The following is a 24,332-nucleotide window of genomic DNA, read 5'->3' as shown; positions in this document are numbered from 1 at the left end:
TAACATTAGAGTGCGATTTGGTTCAATATCATCCACTTCATACACTAAAAAAATATTGAAAAAAAAAAAAAAAAAAAAAGGAAACAAACTTTCACTTTATCAGCTAATCATAATTTGCACAAGTTTTAAAATATTCCGATGAAAAGCAAATATTCTGATGAAAAGCATAAGTTTACAGTTTTTAGTGGACACAGGATAATTGCTTCAGCCCAGCAAGCACCATGGGGTGCCATTCCTGCCAAATCATTGTTTTGTTTCTATGATGCACTTGTGAACCATAATTAGGCTTGGTTCGTTATTATTAGACACAAGTTCATCATAATAAGTTATTGGTTTTTATTATTAAGCACCTGCCATTTTGTTATTAGGCACAAGCCCATCATTATTAGGCATCTGTTCATCATTATTAAGTACCAGTTCATTATTATCAGGCACAACTTTAGCTATTATATTAGGCACTCATTTACTATTAGGCCCTGGCTAAATTTTCTGAGACAGGCATCCTTCACCACCCCTTTTCCAAAGTACCTTGGGGAGGAGCATTGTGTGGAAAGCTGAGGGAGTCAACTCTTCAGTTGGACTTTTTTTTTCCTTCCCCTAACCCACCTCACACTCTGCACTCATTCCCATTACTCCCAGGAAAAACCTGTAAAGGGAGGGAGGGGGGGGGGGGGGCAGGCACAACCGTGTCAACCTTGTTACTAGGGTCTCTATTCTTCTCTGGTCAGGGATGTTATAATTCAGAGTGTTGGAAGTTTCATTGATGCAATGTAAAAAGGTAAAAAATGTTTTTTGGATTACTTGTCCAAATTACTTTAAAATGCTCAAATACATTTCTACCCACCATTTATGTTAAGTCTCACAGTGGCTTCTGCTCCATCTCCAACAGCATTATGTGGGACACATTTGTAATCACCATGGTGCTGAGATCGGTTGACGTTATTGAGAGTATACTCACTGTTGCTGTTATTACTGAGGAGGTAGCCATTGAAGTAGAACTTGTAAATTGACACTTGTGGCAGTCAGCAGCCATAACTGAGCACTTGAATGTAACTGTATCTCTTTTAATGATGGTATTTTGTGAAGCATTGGTAGTGAGCCTTGCACCTTCAGGTTTGTCTAAAAATGTAAATCAAAATCAAAATCTTAGTCTCTATTTATTTCATGACTCACACATTTCCCCTGGTTATATTAATCATAATCCCTTGTAAAAGTCTAGAGGGGGTACGATAATGCAATAAGGAAGTATTAATCTTGTGTGTGGGTTAATCTCGTAAAAAAAACATCAAGATCCATTGTTCAGCAGTGCAAATAAGGTTGGAGTCAAATCCAGCAATAAGCTAATTACTGTTAATGCTGACAAGGACTTGTTTGTCAAGCTCCTCATCTCATCCAATCTGCCTGAAAGATGTGCTGAGCTTTGACTTTGACAAATCCACAGGTTGTTTCTTTTCTCAACTGTTTTGCTTGATATAACACTTCTAAAGATGGGTTTTATTGTGATTCAATGGGAAAACGAGAACAGCGCGAGTGTTGCAAATGAAAAGAAAGTTGTTGGCGCCGTGGAATTAAAAGAAGGGACAATTAACAGTTGACATATTGACTGGTTCAAACAACGATCGAGTGGCCATTTATAAAGCTAGGATTTTGAAAGTTTGTGGTGAGTACAAATTGCGATATTCGTTATGTGATCAAAATCTTACCAAAGAATAGATATAACGGCTTGAATTGAGCTCACATAACGCTCGGCGCAACTGAAACTCGAATAATTCTGAGAATCGAATTAGTCACTTGCTGCCGTTTCCTACGCTTACACTTTACAATGAAATAAATCTATCAGTAAGGTTTCAAGATTACTTTCGTCACGTTTGGGAACATTCTGACCTTGCTTTGCTTTGAAAAATTCGACTTAAGAGAGAGCAGAATTTAAATCACTACCTTCTTTGTCAAATTTTTGATAACATGAATTATTCAGGTTTTGTCTTTCTTCTATTCTTTGATATACAACAGCCAATTTTTTTAAACTTTGAGCTATATTACACTGTAAATGGTCTGCATAAATAATGAAGAAAAAGTAATATGCTGAGTTGTGCTGTTATTCTTTAAAAGTGTTCGGTTAAGAAATTTGTTAATGAAACAACGTCGAACACATGCTGGTTCATTGCAAATAAATTGGGAGTTCTTGATCACATATAGTCTGTGTATTCATGTACTGTTTGATGTTACAATTGGAGGTGTCAGTATGTTATATAGCTAGTTGGAAAGTTTTGGACCCTCAGTGGATTGATGGGGTCTATAAATCACCTAGAAAATTTTATCCTCTTAATTTGAAGGATTAGGTTACAAAAGGAATTGAAAAGATATCCCATCTAGTACATTTCATAAATCTGTGGTCTCCAGTGTTAAACAGGATCCCACTAAGGATTTTTCTGAAAGTGGGAAGCCATCTAAAATTTTATGCAGGGTTTATACTAGGATTGGCATGATCCCAAGTGCAATCCCGCCTGAGATGTGATTTCCTGGGTGGGAAACTATCTGAAATTTAAGGCAGGATCCCAGGAGGGATTGGTGGGATTCTGGGTTTAATCCCGCCTGGGATGTGCTTTCCCAGGTGGGATGCTATTAGGAATTTAAGGTAGGATCCCAACTTCAATTGGCGGGATCCCATGTGGGATCCCATGCAGGATGTTCCATAATCCCAGGTGGGATCCCACCTGGGACACACCTGGGATCCCAGGTGGGATTGGTGGGATGCTATTAGGAATTTAAGGTGGGATCCCATGTGGGATCCCATGTGGGATGTTCCATAATCCCAGGTGGGATCCCACCTGGGACACACCTGGGATCCCAGGTGGGATTGGCGGGATGCTATTAGGAACTTAAGGTGGGATCCCATGTGGGATCCCATGCGGGATGTTCCATAATCCCAGGTGGGATCCCACCTGGGACACACCTGGGATCCCAGGTGGGATTGGCATATTTTTACCTGGGAGCTATTTCGATTCCTCCAGGGTCATATGGTATGTCACATGACCTCAATTTGCACATCCTGAGTATGATTGGGATAAATGTTGTTAAGATGTAACTATAACTGAAGGTTTCTGTCATAACAAGTGAATAGTTTTGGCATTACCAGTGGTTAAATGGCTGTGCCTTGTTTCCATGAATTGAAAGGGTGACATACAAAAATGCCTTCTTAACTCATAACTAATTCTCAATTCAACTCTACAAACTACCTCCCAAACCAGAAAGTCACGGAAATCAATTATCAAAGCACAGCATTTGTCTTTCCTATCTCAGTTTGTAGATGGAAAAAAGTGAAGGTTGTAATCACTCAGTAGTAGAGTCCATCACTTTTGTATTATTTAGCACTCAAGTATTTAGTATAAGGTGGCAAGGCCTTCAAATTATGAATTATAAAATGGATTCTTGCCCCAAAATAGTATATCTTTTTGAATGCCACACATGCAAATATGTGCACAAATCTTAAGCATGTGGTTTTAGTTTTAGCCACTTTTTTGCTTTTATCTACTTATCTCAGCTATCAGTAAAACACTGATATGTGAAATTTATCAGCTGACACTTGGAATTTTGGCCAGTTCTCAGATTTCCATCAAGCTTCAACCAAGGCCCTTTGCACTAGCCTTGTGCACTATAGTCAAATGGAGTGAATTTTGGGTTGTCACAATGACTCAGAAGTGGCCTTAAGCCATTTTCTGAGTTTAACACAATCCAACTGAAGCAACAACTTGGTAAAAACATTTTCATGTCCTCCTAAGCAAAATAATGTGAGTAATTATTACACTGAAATTCAAGTGTCCCAACCAGTACTTAATTAGGACCAATGCATACAAAGCCAAAAAGGATTTGATGTGGAATTCAGTTTTCTTGCACTTTTGGACAGATTCGTCAGTTTTGTGTAACTGACCCTAATAACAGGAGTCGCACTGTAAACTTTAATTAAATTCAGATATAGAAAATTAAGGTTAAAATATACTTACAGTTAACTACAATTGTTGTGTTAATGGAGGTGACTTCCATTGAGTTATTGGCTTGACATGTATATTGTCCTGCATCTGTTCTGTTTATATTATTGAACTCCAAAGATGCAGCTTCCTTCCCTGAACTTTTCTGTACTCCATTTCTAATCCATGCTACATATGGTGGTGGTTTCCCAGAAGCTTTACAGGTTATGGTGGCATTGGATCCTTCAATGAAATATTTTCCTCCTAAAGAGAGGTTTATAAGTAATGCCTCTGAAAGGTAAAAGAAATTATATCATTCCTCATATGGTGTAGCAAATCTTACTTGGACTGAGTCCTAAAATTTACCCAGTTCCAATAAGATAATCAAAAGTATCCAGCAATTGGTCTCCAACAACCAACCTAGGGAATTATGGGATAATTCAGGAAGTCACTCATTAAACTAAGGACCCTGGCTTTAAAGCTACTGCCAATTTTCTTGATAAAACTTTTGCTGCTGCACAAACAAATAGGAACAGAGCCAATCAAGCCACACCTCACTTGGAACTTAGCCTGAAAGAGGATCTACTAAAGCATCCCCAACGCAGAGAATTGAAATTTTGATGAAAGAGAAACCATGAATTCTTTGGGATAAAAAGAATACACCAGTGGCATGCTGAATGCTGCTTGCCATTACCTAAAGTTAAAAGGAGAACGTACTAAACTCCTTGTATTGATTGTTCTTTTATCAAACATTACATAACTTGATTGCTCATTATGATTGTTCTGCAAACTAAGGGAGTTTGCAGAAGGGAGAGTTTCTGACTTTTCCTTTGCATTTTGAAGAATCATACCCAAAAATAAACCGTTAACTTATTTCCTGCATTAAGAATAGATTGTACAGAGACCACTGTTAACAACTTGTGCTGAAACATTTTGCTACTTCCCAATAGAGAGTTATCACTCAGCAAATTAAAAACATCCTCAACCTGTCGCAGGCATTATATTTACAATGAGGCAGAGTCATTTCATCAGAGCTCTACGAACACACTTTACTCCCCTAAAGAGGAGATTGCAAAAAAGTGTTCCCAAAACTTATGGCAAGATAATTTAGGTTGGTCCTTAAAACTAAAGTGAAATCAGCCATAGCTGATATGAGGCAAACAGGCTGATGAAATGTTTATACAACATGGTCCAGTCTTAGTTTTGGTGAAAATGCAAAACAGGCAGTACCCAGAACATTGGGTGGGAAATACTTGAGAGCAAGAAGGTGGCTTAAATTCCCACTAAGTAGTTCCTGGTAATAAGTAGCACAAGATTTGAGCTTGTTTGACATTACCAAAGAACTATCTTCCTGACCATTAAGAGATGCTGATGTTTATTAAGAAACTACAGAAGATGATGGGAAAGGAATTGCAGAGGTAGAAAGTGGAGAGGCAACACCAAAAATAGCTACGTGATTCATCTTTGTACTGGAAGTAATATTCTTGTTGCAGACTAGAGGTTTGAGTAAGAAATGCAAAAAATAACTTGCTAGCCAGAGTACCTGAGAGTATTGGTGAAAGGAGGAAAATCTAATTTAAAGACACAAGAAAAAATTTGATTTTCTTTAAAAATGGAGTGGCTTGCCTGAAAAGTTCCAACATCTAAAGGTGGATAATACTACTTGCGCATCTTAAAATATTTCCATGTTCCCACTTGATGATTTTAGGCCCTATTAAACTTTGTATAGTTTTTAAGAGGTTCCAATTTGGAGCGCTTCCAACTGAAGTTGTAACAAAGATATCCTTAGTAATATTAAGTGTATGTGATCAATGTTTACTTAACAATAAAAGAATTTTAGTGGGTCCAGATGTAGCTTGTCATCTAGGTAACAATAATTATTACAAAATCTTGCTAGGAGTTTATATTATAAAAGAAACCAGAAACTATTATAGAATTCTAAGTACTTTGGTTTAGATTTATAATGGTCTATACTCGAGACTTAGAGGTGCTAGCTCTGAAACATCCCCAGAAATCTGTCGGGTTCAGGAGCCTTAAGAGAGTTACATAGCAGAACCAGTTTCATTGTGTTAGTGTACGCTAACTTGATCCACCCCACAATCCAAAACATGTAGCTTGCATACAAACATGCAGTTCCCAAGCAAAATGAGCTGATCCTACATGAAATTATAATTAAAGGATACAGTCTGGCCTTTCAATCAGATATAGTGACAGCTAAACACCATCAGCGCTAGATATTACAGGCTGCATTAAGTTGGAAGACCACTGTCATGTGTTTGGCCTTATGTGTGCAAACAGCTGCTGCCTTTAAAATTGAATGGAGCTATCGGGTTTTTCCTGAGTCCATAATAGACATCTCAACTGACTAGAATCTTCCAGAGTTAACAGGGACAGCATCAAGCTGGGGGTTATCTCTATGGGCCAAAATATTCAAAGTGTTAAGCACTACAAGGCTTTGAGAATGCATCATGTCCCAAAAGTAAGAGAAATGCAGTGGTTGTTTAACACCTAAAATACTTAAATTAACATTTAAGTTGGCCAGGAATACACATTTTTTTCTATATTTAGAGTCACTTGAACTTGGAATCTGGGACAGGAAATGGCTATAGGATGAGGAAATACAGAAACCTACTGAAGAAGCAAAAAGCTAAAAAAAAAAAAAAAAACCTCCCTCCCCCTGATGTCATCAATGACATCAGCAGTAAAATAGTGGAAACCTTATGATGTATGCCAAATTTAAGCACTCTACTGAGCTAAATGATACCAACATAAAAACAACTACTGACCTATCTCAGTCATTTCCATAGTCACCAAAGTGTTTGAAAGGATTGTGTATGATCAGTTTTATGAACCCCATAAATAGTGAAGAAATCATAGTAAACCACAATCTGGTTTCAGCCCTTGCGAACTGAATTCCCAGTTTTCTGGGAATTCCTAGGAATTCCTAGGAATTCCTAGGAATTCTCAAAAATTCCCAATTATGCAAATGACCCTTGCAAACTGAATTCCCAGTTTTCTGGGAATTTCTGGGAATCTCTGGGAATTCCTAGGAATTCCTAGGAATTCCTAGGAATTCTCAAAAATTCCCACTTATGCAAATTAACTCTGATTTTAAAAGCTTGGAATTACTAGGAATTTCTGGGAAAGGAAGACTCCAGTTTTGTGCGGACTTGGAATCCCTAGGAATTCCTAGGAATTCTCAGCTTTACAAACTACCTATAATTTAAGAAGTGTGGAACTCTTGGGAATTTCTGGGAATTGAATTTGAGGCAATTTAATACCCTGAGGTCCACATAAATTCTAAGAATTTCTCAATACCTTGAATGTGAAGGTTTTAAGAAAAAGAGTAATTTCAGAGGCTTAAAACTTTGGCTCAGTAAAAGGTATGCTATACAAAACTTACCAAGAGATATACATACATGTACATGTTTATTACTTAAAGATCATGAAATGTATTACTCAAACTAAGTTTTAGTAAATCTTTACATTAATATGGATTTTCTCATGAACCAGCTGTCAGTTATGTTAAATGGAAATTGCCAACTTCCACAATAATTAACAATAATTACATTGTTATCTTACTTCCCTAACCTACATTACTGGTTGCCTTTGTTAGAAAACCTTGGAACAGTCAAGCTCAGTTGCCTCAAACGCTGTCAGAGACTTTTTGTTGACAATACTTTTAGTAGAAATTTCATGCCTTAGACAAACAAATTCAACACCTAATTAATCTTTCTTTTTTCATGATTGTTGTTTCTGCTTTTTTTCAGTTTTTTGCTCTATTTTCATGACTAATTGCTGTAATTTGTTTTGCTGTTTTTATTCTTACAAAACATTTTTGTAAGAGTTCCAATACTTGTGGATCATCCACACACTTTGCAAACATTTGGCATGCAGACAAGACAGAGGTAGTCAATGTACCCTTTGAGGAAAAACACCTTTTATATGACGTCTTCAATTTACTTTATTTGAAACTCTGATCTGAAAATATTTGTCAACAAGACTTGTTAGTAGTGAGAGGTACCAACCAAGTTTCCTTTCATAACTTAATTTCTTAAATGTCCCAATCACTGGATCTCCCAAACAAATATTACATCTTTTTATTTTTGGTGCAAATTACAAGTCCTTCTTTATATAAAAATGAAAAGTGCTAGTCATACTTCAATAATAACAGCTCTTAAGTTTACTTGTTGTTCTTCTCTGTCTGTCAGCTATCAACAAAATTGTTTTATACTTCGGGCAGTGCATAACTATTTGTGGACCAGAGTTCCAACGCACCTCTGTAATCGCATATAGCTACTCCTGTCTCTTGTACAAATGTTTCTCCTTTGTAAGACGCACTGACTACTCTGTTGTCAATACTGCTTTAAGTTCAGTGGAAACGACTGACTGAGGAATCGAGATGGCGGTGTTGGAACGTGTTGCTGAACGCTTGCTACGGTCACGCTTTGTAGATTTAGGTACTGGTACACTGGGATCATCTATGTATCTCTTGCACTTCCGAATGTGGTATCCTTCTTTTATAAATATGAGGGTAAAAGACGATTTGTAGTCGCATTCAAAACTGTGATTGGCTTGTGTTATTTCTCACCTTAGCCATTAACACAACTCAAGTGAGTTTCGAGTCTTTGTTTCCTCGACAACTTTCGGCCATAAATCGAGCATTTGTAATACGATCGATTCTTGTCGATTATTTCTACATAGAGTGAGCTCACATCTTTATTTATATCACCAAGCTATCCATCTTCTAGAAGCAGAGAACCGGTCGGATAAGTCAGAATAAAGTTGGGCGCTTCTCTTAACACTGCAATCGGCAAGCCAGCGGATTCACTCTGCTAGCCAATGACAAGTCCTAAAAGATCCACGTGATCATGCCCGTGATCGGAAACAAAGAAGACTCCATTTGGCGCTCATCTTTGAATGTACTTTTCATCGGTTGATCGCTTTTCTCAACTGTTTTGCTTAATATAACATTTCTAAAGATAGCTTTTATTGTGGTTCAATGGGAAAACGAGAATAGCGTGAGTGTTGTAAAAGAAAAGAAAGTCGTTGGCGCCGTGGAGTTAAAAGAAGGGGCAACAGTTGACATGTTGACTGGTACAAACAAGGGTCGAATGGCCGTCTGTAAAGCTACGATTTTGAAAGTTTGTGGTGAGTAAAAATTGCGATATTCGTTACGTGATCAAAATCTTATAAAAGAATAGATGTAGCGGGTTGAATTAAGCTTACATAACGCTCGGCGCAACTGAAACTAGAATAATTCTGAGAATCGAATCGGTCACTTGCATGCCGCAGTTTCTTAAGCTTATTATGCTTTACAATGAAATAAACCTATCAGTAAGGTTTCAAGATTCCTCTAGTCACGTTTGGGAACATTCAAGATTCAAAATAGGAACTGTTATTAAACAAACCTTATAGTACATAAAGAAGCCCTCCTTGGTAAAAACAAAATAATGTATTCAGCCCTTTTTTAGTAAAATCCATGAGAGAGATGTACTAACTCCAATATGAAAGTCACTCAATATAACAGAGATTTCTCAATTTGAGAATCCAATGAATGCCCTTTTCCTCATAGCCATCTTAAAGCCTGGTCTGAGCTTTAAATATACATATTTTAATATATTATTTTTTTTCAAATTCAGATGTCAAGGAATCCAGATACAAAATGGTCAAGGATCTTGTTGACAACCTCATTCAAGGCCAACTCATTGTGAGCCCAGGAAAAAAAATACAAACAGTACAAACAGCAGCTAAGTTTGCAGTTTAGGATAACTTCATTCTAATTTATTGTTACGGTTAAAACAAGATTTTAATCAAAAAATCAATTTTATTTGTCTGTAATTAGCCCCTTCACTCCCAAGAGTGCTTGGTTTTCAAATATAACTTAAGATATTGTATTTTATGGAAACGAATCAACAGATTTTATTCACAATTTGTGTCAAACCAAATTTAATGATTGATTAGAACTATTTTATATGAATAGCTGTAATGAGGATTAATCCGTATGAAGTTTTCAAGAAAAGAAAAATAAATCAAATTCCATCCTAATATTACCACACATTGATGTTAATAATTAATCAAAAATATTTTACATGTAAGCCTTAAATTAAGCTTCTAAATAAATTTCATTGAATACTTGAATTTTAGCTGGGTTTTTTTAATTTAAAGTATTTATTTTATATCATTAGCCTCAAATTTTTGCTTAAAATTCCCAGTAATTCTTAAACATTCCTAAAAATTCCCAAAAATTCCCAGAAATTCCCAGAAATTCTCAGAAATTCCTAGGAATTTTTTAGATTTACAGCTTTTCAGGGAAAGTCATTGGTTCTCTGAGTTGGAATTCCTAGGAATTCCTAGGAATTCCTAGGAATTCCAAGTCCTGTTGGCTATAAACTTGGAATTTCTGGGAATTTCTGGGAATTTCTGGGAATTTCTAGGAATTTCTAGGTTTTTAGAACCAGAGTTGTTATGGTTGGGAATTCCTAGGAATTCCTAGGAATTCCTAGGAATTCCCAGTCCGAATTTACCGTGAAAATTCACACCTTTATTCCTAGGAATTCCTAGGAATTCCTAGGAATTCCTAGGAATAAATTCCTAGGAATTCCTAGGAAAATCCTAGGAATTCCTAGGAATTCCAAAAGCCATTTCGCAAGGGAGGTCTTTACACTCAACTGTTACTGCTCTTCTTCATTGAAGCCACTGACAGTTGGGCATTATAATATCAATCATAGCTACAACAATGCTGTGGTGTTTCTCAACTTAAAAGAGGGATTCAACACTGTTGATCACGAGGTAATACACACTAAAATGAATCAATGTGGTATTCAAGGAAAACTCTTGATTGGTTTAAATCATATTTGAGGAATCACTCACAACAGTGCTCAGTTAACGATTGTCTCTCTGACTTCACCAATCTTAAATGTGGTGTGCCACAGGGAACGATCCTTGGCCCTCTTTTACCTCTAATTTATATTAACCATTTTCCTAACTGTCTATTGTTCAGTTTACTTAGAATGTATGCTGATGACACCCACATCACTTATGCTTGCTCTGATTTACATTTTGATCCAGTCTAGTCTATCTCACAACCTTGAAAAGCTAAGCAAATTGCTTGTGTCTAACAGACTTACCTTGAATGCTAGAAAAACTGAATTTATGTCGATCTACTCTAGGCAAAGATTAAGTACTCTATCTGATACAATCAAACTTTCCATAGATAATGTTCCAATTGGACAAGTTTCCTCTGTGAAATCTCTTGGAATATAAAAAGATGAAAATTTAATGTGGCATTATTCCCACATTGATAAACTGTGTAAAAGGATGGCTACTGCTATTGGAGACTTAAAGCGAGTTAAGCCATTTGTGCCTCAATCCACCCTACTCAATACCTAGAACTCACTACTTCAATCTCACTTTGATTACTGCAGCCTAGTCTGGGGTAATTGTGGCAAAAAATTATCTATAAATCATTATAAACAAGCTACAAAAACTACAAAACCGTGCTGCACACGTAATAACTTCATCAAACTATGATGTAGATGTTGATTCCTTGTCTCACAAACTCAGCTGAAAAGACTTAAAATCTCAATGGTTTGCAAGTCTTTCTACCATCTGGTTCCCGAATATCTCACGTCTAAATTTATAGAGTGAAACGAATCAAACTATTCTATGTGGGGCTCAGTAAACAAACTTGTTGTCCAATTTCCAAGAACTAACTACCTGAAAAATAGTTTTAGTTATAGCGGCTCAACCGTTGGGAATAGCTTACCCTATAACATTAGAGAGTCTGGTTCATTAAACCAATTCAAACACCTTCTCTATCATAATTTTTAGACACTGCATTCATGGAAATCAGGTTTTTACGGGGCATATTGGTGTTAGTTCATATAATGTAAGGATTATGATCTTTAGTTCTTAGGATGTTAGTCATTGTATTGGAATTTTTTGTACCTGATGAATTCTTTTTTTTTTAACTGTGTATAAATAATGATTAAATAAATAAATGAATAAATAAACATGGAAGATCCCATGTCATCTGGAAAAGGCATTTAATCACTTGATGATGAAATGTAGGCAGGATAAAAATGAAATTCTTTTGAAACCCATTGCCAAAAGGATCGTGATGAACACACTTAAGTCAAACCCTGCAAAACTATTGACAGTGCATGGGACATCTTGGATATTGGGTTAGCAGACAGGAGCAGACACTTCTCCACAACAATACCTTGTTTCATAATAGACTGCATTCTTTATGTCACACCTTTTGTCCAAGGGTAATCTACACTGTAAACAGACAATCAGCATTTTGGTAGAGATGAAAGGAGAGAGACTACCCATCACATCTTCTAGAGGCCTTTTTGGGTTCTTTTTGATTGCAAATGGCTTTCCACAATTGCAAATCCAATATTGGCAAATTTTTCTTTTTCCATATGTTTTTAATTCTTGAAATAAAAAGTTAGACAATACTTTGCAGATATATCAAACCTTGCAAATGATTTACAACAGGGGGTGGATTTGATCACGTCACAAAGCTTCAATTCATTCAGAAAGTTTGTTTTCCATTTCACAGCTGTAATTCTCATTGCTTTTAAGGAACAAGAAGTCACATTTATGACTTAAATAACCAATCCATTGAGATTCAAGTATTCTTAAGTATATTTACAGTACTTGCAATTTTAGGTTTCCATTAGGTCTGTATGTATCTCAATCAAGAGGGTAAAGAGGAAGCATCAAGTAACAACATCTGCTAAGAATAGCATTCCTACCTGGCCACATTAATCATCATTGAAATTTTTTTCTGTTTACAAGCTCAGCTTCTTTTAAGCAGCATAAAGAGCTTAGATTATAGACTCTGATGGTTTATTGCTTTCATAACTTAAAGGAAATTTTGCTCTATTGCTCAAATCTTTCAAGTCTTGCCTTGCACCTTGGTGTCAGAAAATTACTTGAGGAAGTCACCATTCTGTTGACTAAATTTATATCTGCAAACCTTGAAGATCATAATCCTCAGAAAGCAGCAAACAATGCAATGCCAACTTTCATTCCCTTTGGCAAGTCACTCTAAAAGGCTACAAAAGCCACATAGTTTTTTTTGTACCAGCTGCCTGTGATTGGTCATGTAATATTTTGATCTACCAAAATTGTACAACCAGTTGCATTTTTTCTAGTTTTGTCTGACCATTTTTAGTTCAAAACTTTGCTGAGAGGAAATCTCAGCACTCATATATCTATGCATCATAGAGCAACCCAGTAGTTGGTGCAAGAAGCATAAAGCCATAACTCTTTGAGTTCTTACTGATGAGAAACAGCAAATTAAAAGGTAGAATTTCTTGTCTCCTTTTAGGAGTGTGGTGTCACATGCCAAGTAAAGGTAGCACTTAAGTATTCCCAAAAGTTGGGTTAGCTAGCCAATTTCAGCCCTGCATATAAAGGTTTACACAAATTTATGCTATTGTTTACTTTCACCAGATCTCAGAAATATGAGAGACATGAGTTGAGTGCATTTGGTTTGTGTTTGATTATTAATGGTCACGTACCTGCCACAATAAGCTTAACTGAGCTTTTAACCTCCCCTGCAGGGTTTTTCGATATTAGACATCTAAATTTGGTATTGTCTCTAGGGCTGATGTTCTTGATAATCAGGGTAGCTCTTCCTTCCACTTCAACTCTTCCTTTGTAAGATGAAGGAATAGTAGGATGTTGTTGCACACCACCACTGTTGTTAAAAATCATTATTACAAATTTACCATTCACCAGAACACTGTAGACAATGCCTCTAATTTTATTATGTGGACCAGCATAGTTCCACACCAGCTTGGCATCACTACCATTGTTGAAGTAGCTTGGATCAGAAGGTTCCTGGGTGAATTTCACATCCACACCCCCTAAAATAGACAACCATAAACATACAATTCTCAGCCCTTTAGTTACATACATAAGGATTATATTTAAGAAGAAGCTGGGCTTAAATAGAGTCCACCATAAAGGCACTTTAAGTGTAAGAAGTAACAACAATAATTTTTGCTTCTTCACTGAATAAAACAAATAGATTCCATGTTGCTGAGGCTCTGTACAGTTATTAATCACAGAGGATGTCAAAATGTGCCAAGAACATCAGTTACACACTCAACTGCACTTCAAGCTTGCTCTGTGCATTTAGTTAGTAAAAAATAGTACAATAGTGAACAGTTCTGTTGCGCCATTTGCTATTTTGCTCTGTTTTAATAACTGACAAGCTAACAAGCTAAGCTGATCTCATGTGCCACTTTTTTGTTCTTACCATATTCTGACATCACATGTGATCTATTACTGAACAGATGAACAGCAATATGGAATCTATTTGTTAAACAGACAATATTAATGGAAAATTGTGGTGGATTTCTTCACATGCTTTTGTATAAATTGATTGCCAAGCTCACTGGTGGTTATATAGCCACAAGAAAATGGCTTCCTGCTTTGCTGTGTTAAGCTGGGAGAAAATAATTTCAATAAACGAAGCAGCTGTCACAAAAAATACAAAACAGCAACCAAGTGTGCTTTGATAGCATTGAATGGTAAATTAACTAACCTTTCAACCCTTAATTTCTACCTGGAAAAATCAGATTTTTCTTTCACTGCATTGTAAAGCATTATATACAGGGGAAAGATGAAAATTTGACTTTTTTTTGTACCTTTGTGTCATCAACATTCTGATGTTCTACTTATCGTGATCCAACCTATGCATATTTCTTGTCCTCCTTGTGTCACATGCCAAGTAAAAGTATCACTATTGTTTCTAAAAGTCGGGTTTAAGCTAGCCATGCACTTTCAGCCCTGCATATAAAGATTTGTGCAAATTTATTCCATAATGTTTACTTTTATCTCAGAAATGTGAGAGACACAAGTTTAATGAATTTGGTTTGTGTAATAATTGTTTAAGTATATAGTAATTGCTCTACAGGTGCTTTCAAATTCTGTTATAAATTCTGTTATTAAAGAAAGGATTACCCAAATTTTGTTACAATTGATTACTTGTATCAAGATGAGCCAACAGTTTCAAGAGGTTTTTTAAATTAGATCAGCAAAAACTTCATCCCTTTGTTTAATAAAGTGTTCTGCTAATCTTTTAATATCTTTCATGCTCTTCAAAGTTTAATTTTCTACTATTGCTTTTATTACTTCCTCACAAACATTTAATTGACAAAATACAGGGCAGCCATTTTGAAATTTAGTGTTCTCACTATAATCACCCGCACATGGTGATTATAGGGAGATATGATGCAATCCTTGACCAATAAGAGCATGCACATCTCTATAATTACCTGAGCAATTATACTATGATATTTAATCATCGAAGTCATCACATAACACAAGTTAAAACAACAACAATAGCAAAAAGAACAATGCAATGATCAAATGATCAATCATGTCACATGCACATGATTATCTGGAAACTTCAGCACATTTAAAGCTGACATAAAAATTCCAATGTTATTATAAAAAAGATATCAACCACAATTTTCTACTGTCTAGAACCTTGGCCATAGAAAGGATGTCAACAATGTTCAAAACTGTTTTGAAATCACACAGCTGCTCCTCCTTTAGCTTTGAATATATTTGACTTCATTTCTATATAATAAGCTCAATTCTACATGCATTTTGATTGGTTCTTTCATGTACTTATGATCTAGTGGAGGACAAATCCATTAGTGACGTCACCATTGATAAATTTTGCTTCTTCATCAATAAAACAAATAGATTCCATGTTGCTGTGGCAATAATCACAGAGGACGTCAGAACATGCGAAGAACATCAGTGACACACTCATCTGCGCCTAACTTGTTCTAGGCATTCAGTGAGTAAAACATAGAACACTAGTGAACATTACTGTCATTTCCCTTGCTTTCTCACTCCTCTGCTACTGTTGCATCTAGTTTGCTCCATTTTCATAACTGAATGCCTGGAACAAGCTTAGCTGTTATATGTGCCCCCTTTTTTTTACTTACCATATTCTGACATTACATGTGATCTATTACTGAAGAGATGCAGAACAACATGGAATCTATTTTTTAAATACACAATGGAAAATTATGGTGGATTTGTTTCAGTGCTTTGTAGAAATTGATTGCCAAGCTCACTGGTGGTTAGCCACCAGCCATTCACCTCGGCTTGAAACATTGCATGACAACAAAATGACTTCCCACTTTGCTGTGGTAGACTATGAGAAAATAATTTAAATAAACAAAGAAGCTTTCATGAAAAATAAAAACAGAAATTGGTAAAATATGGTTGGGAAATGTAGAAAATATAGATGGTTCATATTTAATGAGTGCATGTGATTTATATTCACAACATGTGTAGATTAAAACAATGAGCGGGAACAGGCGAGTTTTTTTCTATAAAAATTGTAGATGCAAACTTTAAGTAATGTAAGGAATTGCAGGTTGTGTGTGTTTTATATGCAGAAAATGGAGCAACATTCACGATTACTGCTGGGAACAAAGTAAAGACAAAAACGAGGAATAAATTAAATGATTGAAAAACGTTTGTTAAAGCCATGGGAATTATAGTGCCAATTTGAAACATAAATTTTTGGTCATTCACATAAGCACAAATGAAATGACAAAGGTGGACCATAATACTTTCTTATCAGAGTCAGAACCTGGAAATTTTAAAGTCTTTTTTACCATTTTGGAGGAGAATACTCTTTAGTTCCTTGGATTGTAAATGTCAGGAATTGTTCAAAGCAAAGATTTTGATGAAGATTGTGATCAGTTTGCATGAGGTGAAATCAGAGTGATTTTCACCAATTTTCTTAAAATCCAAGTTTCTCTGACATTATCTTCATTAATTAATTTAACTTGTTTACACAAACCACTGACTACTTGTTTTTAACCCTAAAGTCATGATTCTACAGTTGTAGGCAACCAGCAAACATTGCTGACATTCACTTTCATTCACTTTGGCAAGCCCCCACACTACAAGGGTAAAAAAACCCATGTTATTGTTTTTACTGGTCAAAAATTTCACCTTCAACTTGTGATTGGTCAGATGCTCATTTCTCACTTGTGAGAAAAACCATCCAACCTATCAGAATTTGTGAAGTCTATTACAAATCAATTTTTTTTTTCAAATTTAGCTAGGAATAAATCTCAGGGTGTATATTATAAGCCCACATGTATACACATGCATTTCAAAAATTTTGGTCCAAGTAAAACTTTCCCTTTTTCTAAATATACAACAAAAATAAGTAGCCCAAGACTACCGGCGTGGAATACCACAACCATTATGTACATAACGCTAAAAACTGGTCAAGTCAGTAGACATATCATACATGTAGGTAACTGAGCAAATAATGCTCAATTATCCATCCAAGTGCATTATGTAATTTCTTTACAAGATTGCTGCCTGGAGGAAAACTCACACTCAACTTATATTAGCTAGCAGCTGAGGTCATTCTTTGAACCAATAATGAGTGGAAAAATTGTTAACAGCTCTTCCCAATGATGAGTGATGGATGCCAAGGAAGAGTTTAGGTACGGCAACTCTTTTCTGGGTTTGCATGGCCATCATGTTTAATATTAGTGGAAAGCCATCTGACAAAGCAGTAACTTTTCTCATGGCTAAGAATACGACTCACACTAATGAAGAAAATAGTGCACCTCTCAGTTTCAATTTTGATGTTATATTCTGAACGTATAGTATTGTTACACTTGAAGCATAAAATCCTTTGCTCTTGATTTCTATCGCATTGTGGTTATTCAGACTTCATTTATCACGTGATTGAAATCCCAACAACATATCTTAAATCTGAAATACAAAAACTGCTAAAAGCCTCCTTGGAGTTCGGAAATCATTTTGACAAACATCACGGTCAGAAATAAAGGGTCGGCGTTTTTGGTGTCTAAGCTTAAAATGGCACACGGTAAAAAGCACAGTAAAATCCTTTGTACGGGAGAATAAATTTCACACGTACCTGACCCGTTAAACTTTACCAGTAGAAGAAAGAGTAGGTAAATTTCATAATCACGGAAAGACACCATCTTATCAGACTTTCGCTTATGCTTCAATGAGGAAGGTCGTGCCTAAATCTTACGGAAGTCCCTTGAAGGGATAGAAGAGGAAGCCCCTCTTCGTTTTGAGACTGGGACCGAGTGTCACTATCACCCTTCCTGAACTTGTCGACCGTACTGAGTGTCTCCAAACCGAAGACCGAAGACCGAAGACCGAAGACCGAAGACCGAAGACCGAAGACCGAAGACCGAAGACCGAAGACCGAAGACCGAAGACCGAAGACCGAAGACCGAAGACCGAAGACCGAAGACCGTTATTCCCACCTCAAACTACAAAATGAAGATCTCCGCCAAAACGCTTTACTTGACGCTAAAACACTGAATTCGATGGGGTCTTTGTTTTGTAGTTTTACCCGCCTCAAACTAAAAAACGAAGACCCTCGCTGAAACGTTTTATTTGACGCTAAAACATTGAAATCAATGGGGTCTTCGTTTTGTAGTTTTACCTGCCCCAAACCACAAAACGAAGACCCCCTCTAAAATGCCGGTGTCCATTTTGTAGAAATTGCCGACCTTCACGTCAAGAGACTGTGAGATACTACCATACGACAAAGAAGTGTCTAACCAACAGATTTCCTTTTTTTTCGGTTGACTTCGTGGAAATTCCTAATGATGTTAAATGTAGCCTTCGAAATTCACACAAGAAGTATCTCACAAGCGAGTTTGGGCTGATATTCGAATAAAACGTGAGACTACGTTCCTGTTTGTGAACGGACGTTTTTAGTACTTGTGCCTCAATTGCCCTACAACAGTTTTAAATTGAGTGTCCTAGAATCATGAGCGAAGGCAGCCTAGTGGACCCATCACAATTTGAAGTAATTACATGCAAACGGCGCCAAACGCAGAAAAATTAGCGCATTTAACCAGCGTTTTGGTCTTGCTTCTAATTGAATGAGAAAATGGCTCGAGTTTTTTCAACCAGCTATACATACGCAAATTACTTTCGAGAGCATGTAAACTTCGCATTGATAGTTAAACTGATTATGGGGACATGACTGCTTGCATATTTAGTTGTAGAATTAACTATCGCTGTTTGAGTTTTGTTTAACTGTCACTACATGTAGCAACCCCATGCAGTGAATTCCTCATAGGTTAAACTTGTTATCACGAAAGTTAAACGTAAGAGTTGTTCCTTGATTTCAGTTTCCCGGTTTTTCTTGCTTTTATACTGAGCTAATTAATGTTCGTGCCGGCCGGCCGGCCCGGGGCGTTAACCGTAAGATGACATATACCTATGGAATTTGAGTTATTTCATTAGCTTCCAACTTAACCTTGAGCCGGTAACGATGGAGCATAATCGTGTTATATGGCTTGATCGCGAGCATAAGTGGATGGAACTAATGGATTTTCACATACCAAGCAACAAATCGGTGAAAGGATTGTTTGTCAAAATGTACACTCAGAATTAGTGTACAACGGAAAATAAACTGACCAAGATAACATCCTAACTGCTAGGATAACCTGTTCTATTCCATAAAGGTACATCAAAGTTATCCTGGCACGCGTTTACGTTTACCGCTACTTTGTATTAGTTGTTGCGACAATAATTGTCGAACAATAAACTCTGTCGCTCAAGATTTTTACAACTCTGAAAATTAATGTCTGAATTCAAAAGCTATATTAAGGTAGACTCTTCCAATACAGAACTGGCACATTGCAATGGCTAACTTCTTATTCCGTTGCTGTTGGTAAATAAAACTGTTAAATGACAGCTGCCAAGTGCGACATTATGGTTGTGTATCACTACTGCCAGTCAATAACGCTTTAAAGATGAATTACAGTAAAAGCTCTACTAAGCCCCTAGGGGAGCTTAATTAATTTCAGGCCTTAATAGAGAGGGGGCGCTTATTTCAAATCTTAAAACACCGTTTCCGTCTTAAAATGGTTTTGTACAAACTCAAACAACTGCGGTGAAACTTTAAATGTCTCGAGTTATTTAATATGGAGCAGCCAACATTATTATGTATTTGAATGTATATTTGTTTCAAAACAAATCAGATGGGCCGCATGAAGTGGATTTTGTAATAGGGAATAAGTTGGACTTATTACAAAATCTCATGTCCCCAAACGGGGTGGGTGGGGGGGAGGGGTTAATAGAAAGGGGGGGCCTTATTACAGAAAAAACGACTTCCACACGGAGGGCTTATTAGAGGGGGGGGGGGGGTTAACAGCGAGGTAGGTTTTAATAGAGATTTTACAGTAAAACAACAACCAGATTAGAATTTTTTGATGTCAACCTTCGGGCCTATGTATTGCAAGAGCCCTTTAACTGAAACTAGTTGTTTCGTACTCGTTTAGTAGTTTTAGGCGGCGATTTCTACAAAATGGACACCGGCATTTTATAGAGGGTCTTCGTTTTATAGTTTGAGGCGGGTAAAACTTCAAAACGAAGACCCCATTGATTTCAATGTTTTAGCGTCAAATAAACGTTTCAGCGAGTTTCATCGTTTTTTAGTTTGAGGCGGGTAAAACTACAAGACGAAGACCCCCATCAAATTCAATGTTTTAGCGTCAAGTAAAGCGTTTTAGCGAGGGTCTTCATTTTGTAGTTTGAGGTGGGCAAAACTACAACACGAAGACCCCACCGATTTCAATGTTTTAGCGTCAAATAGAGCGTTTTGGCGAAGGTCTTCGTTTTGTAGTTTGAGGCGGGCAAAACTACAAAACGAGGACCTGGTCGATTTCACTGTTTTGGTGTCGAAAAAAGAGTTTGAGCACATTTCATTTAATGGATTTCCAAGTCTTCGGTTTGGAAACACCCCGACCGTTGTCGGCAAAAATGCATAAACAATATGGCGGATGTTGCAATTTATGGAAGAAAACTCGATCTAACCCATAAATTTGGGACATTTGCACGAATTATAGAAACTATCCTTTCGGAGAAACGTTCCATTCAGCGTAAACTGTGCGTGAAACTTGCGAACGTGTCGAACGAGCGTGACTCGATGGCACCGATATCAATCACGCGTGCGTATGAAGCTGAATTAAAGTTACGCAAATAAACAATAACTTGTGACAGACAGTTTTCAACTCCTCTTTCCTGTTTATCAACAGTGGATTCTTTTCCAAGGGCCACTACATATAATTAAGGTCGGGTTCCGCTGATCTATCTCTGTGGGGCCGTATTCCTGGGGCCGGAAATTGAAGTCAAGCGGATCACAAGCGAGATAATTACGCAATCCAGACGTGCAAACTCAGTTAGTATATAGCAAGAAGTGCGGGAAAATCAAATCGAATCAATTTTTTAGATAGTAATTTTCCTCAAGATTACCTCTATCTTAATATCAACTTCGTGTATCTTCGAACCATGTCATCTCTAAGACTTTCAGTCTTGTGCCCGAAGTAAAATCGGCCGAGAAGCTACTGCACGAACACGAAATAGAAACGACAACCAGCTTTGTTATGTATTACAGCTACGGTGTTAGTAAAGGTTAGTCTAAAGTCAGAGGGGCGTCTCAGATGAACTCTGGTTACGAGAGGGAAAGTTAAGTGGAGGGATGAAGGGTTGTGAGGGTTATGGGGAGACCAAAAGGGGAGGGGGGATCCAAACATTTTCTATTAAAGGAATTAAATAAACTGCAGATAAAATCTACTCTTTATTTTGAGTTTTAGAGACAGGTGTGTAATCCACTTACTTTCTTTTTGTTGTTGTTGTTTATTTCGCAAAAATTGGAAAAATGGAATAAAATAAAACATAAAAGCACTATTGAACTTCAATAGCTTCAATGTGGTGGTTAGCCTGAAAAAAGGGGGGTTGTATGTGGTTTTCGATATGCTACTTCAGATCTGATCCAAAAGACAATACATACAGCACATGCCTCCCGCACAGACTTATTGACTGGCTGACTGGCTGACTGGCTGACTACCAGATCAAATTAATAAATGATCATTTATCATGAATGACTGAATGAATAAATGTCTCTTCAATGCCCTGTTGATTTGTCACAGAGGTATTCTTTTAAGATCCCCAGACTTCAATGTTCCAACCAAGGATCACATATGATGGAGTTCCTATTATTATCTATGAAAAGCGTGTGTAGGCATGCAGTTGATAAGCAACGAAGAAAAAATGCTAAGGTGACAAACACATGGCGTTTTTGCAGCAGTTCTAAGAATAACAGCAAATTATAGTTTTCGCAGTTCAAACTTTTTTATCATGTACATGTGGGAATAAGATGGCGGGCTTTTACTGGGCCAAATCTCTCTAAGCTGACATCGCTGCTGATTTGTTTGTATCCTACAATACATTTCTTTTAATTTACACCAATTTTCTTTGCATATTTCAATGTGATTGTAGGTGGTGCATAATTTTTCTGCAGTTTGTATTGATATATTTATATACTTTAGTTCAACCTCCCTCCCTGGAGGTTCATGGTCAGTGTCTGACTCTGCATTCAGGAAGGTTCAGGTCTCCTCGTCAGATAAAAAGAGGGTTTTTCCTGACTGGTAGCAGGCACACATTTGTAACTTACGCCAGTGATCGTAGAACTGTAATTCAGAGTTTGTTGTCAACATTGTAATTTTTTCTTGTTGCTGCCTTTGCAGTATTTATGTGATTGTATAAAAAAACGGGAACTGATGTTTGCTTTACGCTGGGCCTCTATCCAGTACAGCAGTCAGTTTTCCTATTTTACAATGAGAGATTTACTGTCTCGACTGTCTACCATTTCACCTTTCTGCTTTCCAAGGAGTAATAATGACCGTGTTTTCTGTTTCTGTTTCATAAACGATGATTGCATGGCAGAATTGCTTTCTTTAACTGATTTGAAAATTCCTAGCAGTAGAGGTACAAGACTAAATAAAAAAAGGTCAATATGTTCTTGAAAAAACGATTCAAAGAAGTGTTAGACTAATTTGGAGTGCAGCAAAGTAAAATTTGGAGCAAACCACAGTAAATATTGGGCAAAGTCGACTAAATATGCAAGCTGTACCTCTAGCCAGTAGTATTTTTGAAGCCTCCTAAGATCCTACCAGCTAGAGGTACAAGACTGTATTGTTTGTGAATGTTTAAGTCTACCCTCCCCACCCACCTTGTTTGAATATCGGAGTATGCGTGTCGTGATGTTAATAATCAAAACAACGTGTTGGATTCCTTTCAAAGGTGTTGTTTACTGTTTGTGTTAAATCCGTTAATACACTACAAAGACCAAATGAAAAAAAAGTAAATGTAGACCTATTCTCGAAAAAAAGTGATTCAAAAGAATGTAAGACTGATTTGGAGTGCAGAAAAATAAAATGTAAAGCAAACCATAATAAAAATAGGCAAACACGACTGATCTTGTGTGGTGTCGTCATGGACGAAGTCAAGCAGGAGGTATGTATTTATTTATTATTTATTTATTTAACTTTATTTATACACGGATCAAACATCAGGACCTAAAGTAATTACTAAAATTGCATCAATTACATTATTAAGATACTAATCTACTACTAATTAAATCTAATTACAGAAAAATAAAAACAATGATGAAGTGCCTGCTTTCCATGAATACTGTGTGATTAATTAACTTATTTGTTACCGAAAAGGAAACCCCTTCAGCCGGATTTAAAACTAGCATTAGTTTGTGCTTGCCACAGATTGGTAGGTAAGCTATTCCACATCACCGCACCATTATAGCTGAAACTGTTTTTTAGAAAATTGGTGCGGGGGAGTGGAACAGCTAATTTGCCTTCACAATTCCTAAGAGAATAGGCAGATATTGCTCTCGTTTTTTTAGAAATATGTTCGATAGGTACGTTCCAAGTTAAGTTTTCATCTATATATATTCCAAGAGGTTTCGTAAATTCTATTTATTTTATAGAATTACTGTCAATAGTAAAAGACGGGAATCTATTACAAGTATTTAACCTTTGCCTTGAACCAATCAACATAAACTCAGTCTTTGACTTATTAAGAGTGATTTTATTTTCCGATAAAAAGACAGTCGTTTTAGTTGAATCATCGTTCATATTTTCCTCCACATAGGCAATATCGTTACTGGCAAAGGTCAAACGAGTATCATCCGCATATATTCTGGGATGTGAGTTAGCAAGACAGTTCGGTAGATCATTTATATAGAGTATAAAGAGGAGAAGTCTAAGTATTGTACCTTGAGGGATACCGCAAGTTAAAGGTTGGCTATCTGAGAGAGAGCCATTTACAAAGCATTTCTGCCTACGACGGTTCAAGTGAGATTTAAACCAGTCAGCCAAGTCGCTTCTGACACCGTAGGCTTTTAATTTAGATAGCAATGTAGAGTGATCAAGGTGTCAAAAGCTTTCTTCAGATCGAGAAAAATCACTGCATTAACATTACCTTTATCGATATTAAAAGCCC

At 36.7% G+C, this 24,332-nt stretch overlaps 1 protein-coding gene across 1 annotated transcript in view; it reads right to left on the bottom strand.

Annotated features, from left to right (window-relative positions):
- The window catches only part of LOC131779838 (uncharacterized), a 32,433-nt gene extending 14,382 nt beyond the window's left edge, over positions 1-18,051 (bottom strand). Inside the window, 5 exon segments of the mRNA XM_066168471.1 lie at positions 845-1,019; positions 1,022-1,119; positions 4,002-4,256; positions 13,502-13,849; positions 17,920-18,051. Coding sequence (XP_066024568.1) covers positions 845-1,019; positions 1,022-1,119; positions 4,002-4,256; positions 13,502-13,849; positions 17,920-17,986 — 943 coding nt within the window. The 5' untranslated portion in view covers positions 17,987-18,051.
- Positions 18,052-24,332: the final 6,281 nt, after the last annotated feature.

Source organism: Pocillopora verrucosa, chromosome 6 (assembly GCF_036669915.1).
Source record: "Pocillopora verrucosa isolate sample1 chromosome 6, ASM3666991v2, whole genome shotgun sequence".
Classification (NCBI taxonomy): Eukaryota; Metazoa; Cnidaria; class Anthozoa; order Scleractinia; family Pocilloporidae; genus Pocillopora; species Pocillopora verrucosa.
Note: the sequence above shows the minus strand (reverse complement) of the source record. Positions and strands in the feature narration are given on the sequence as shown.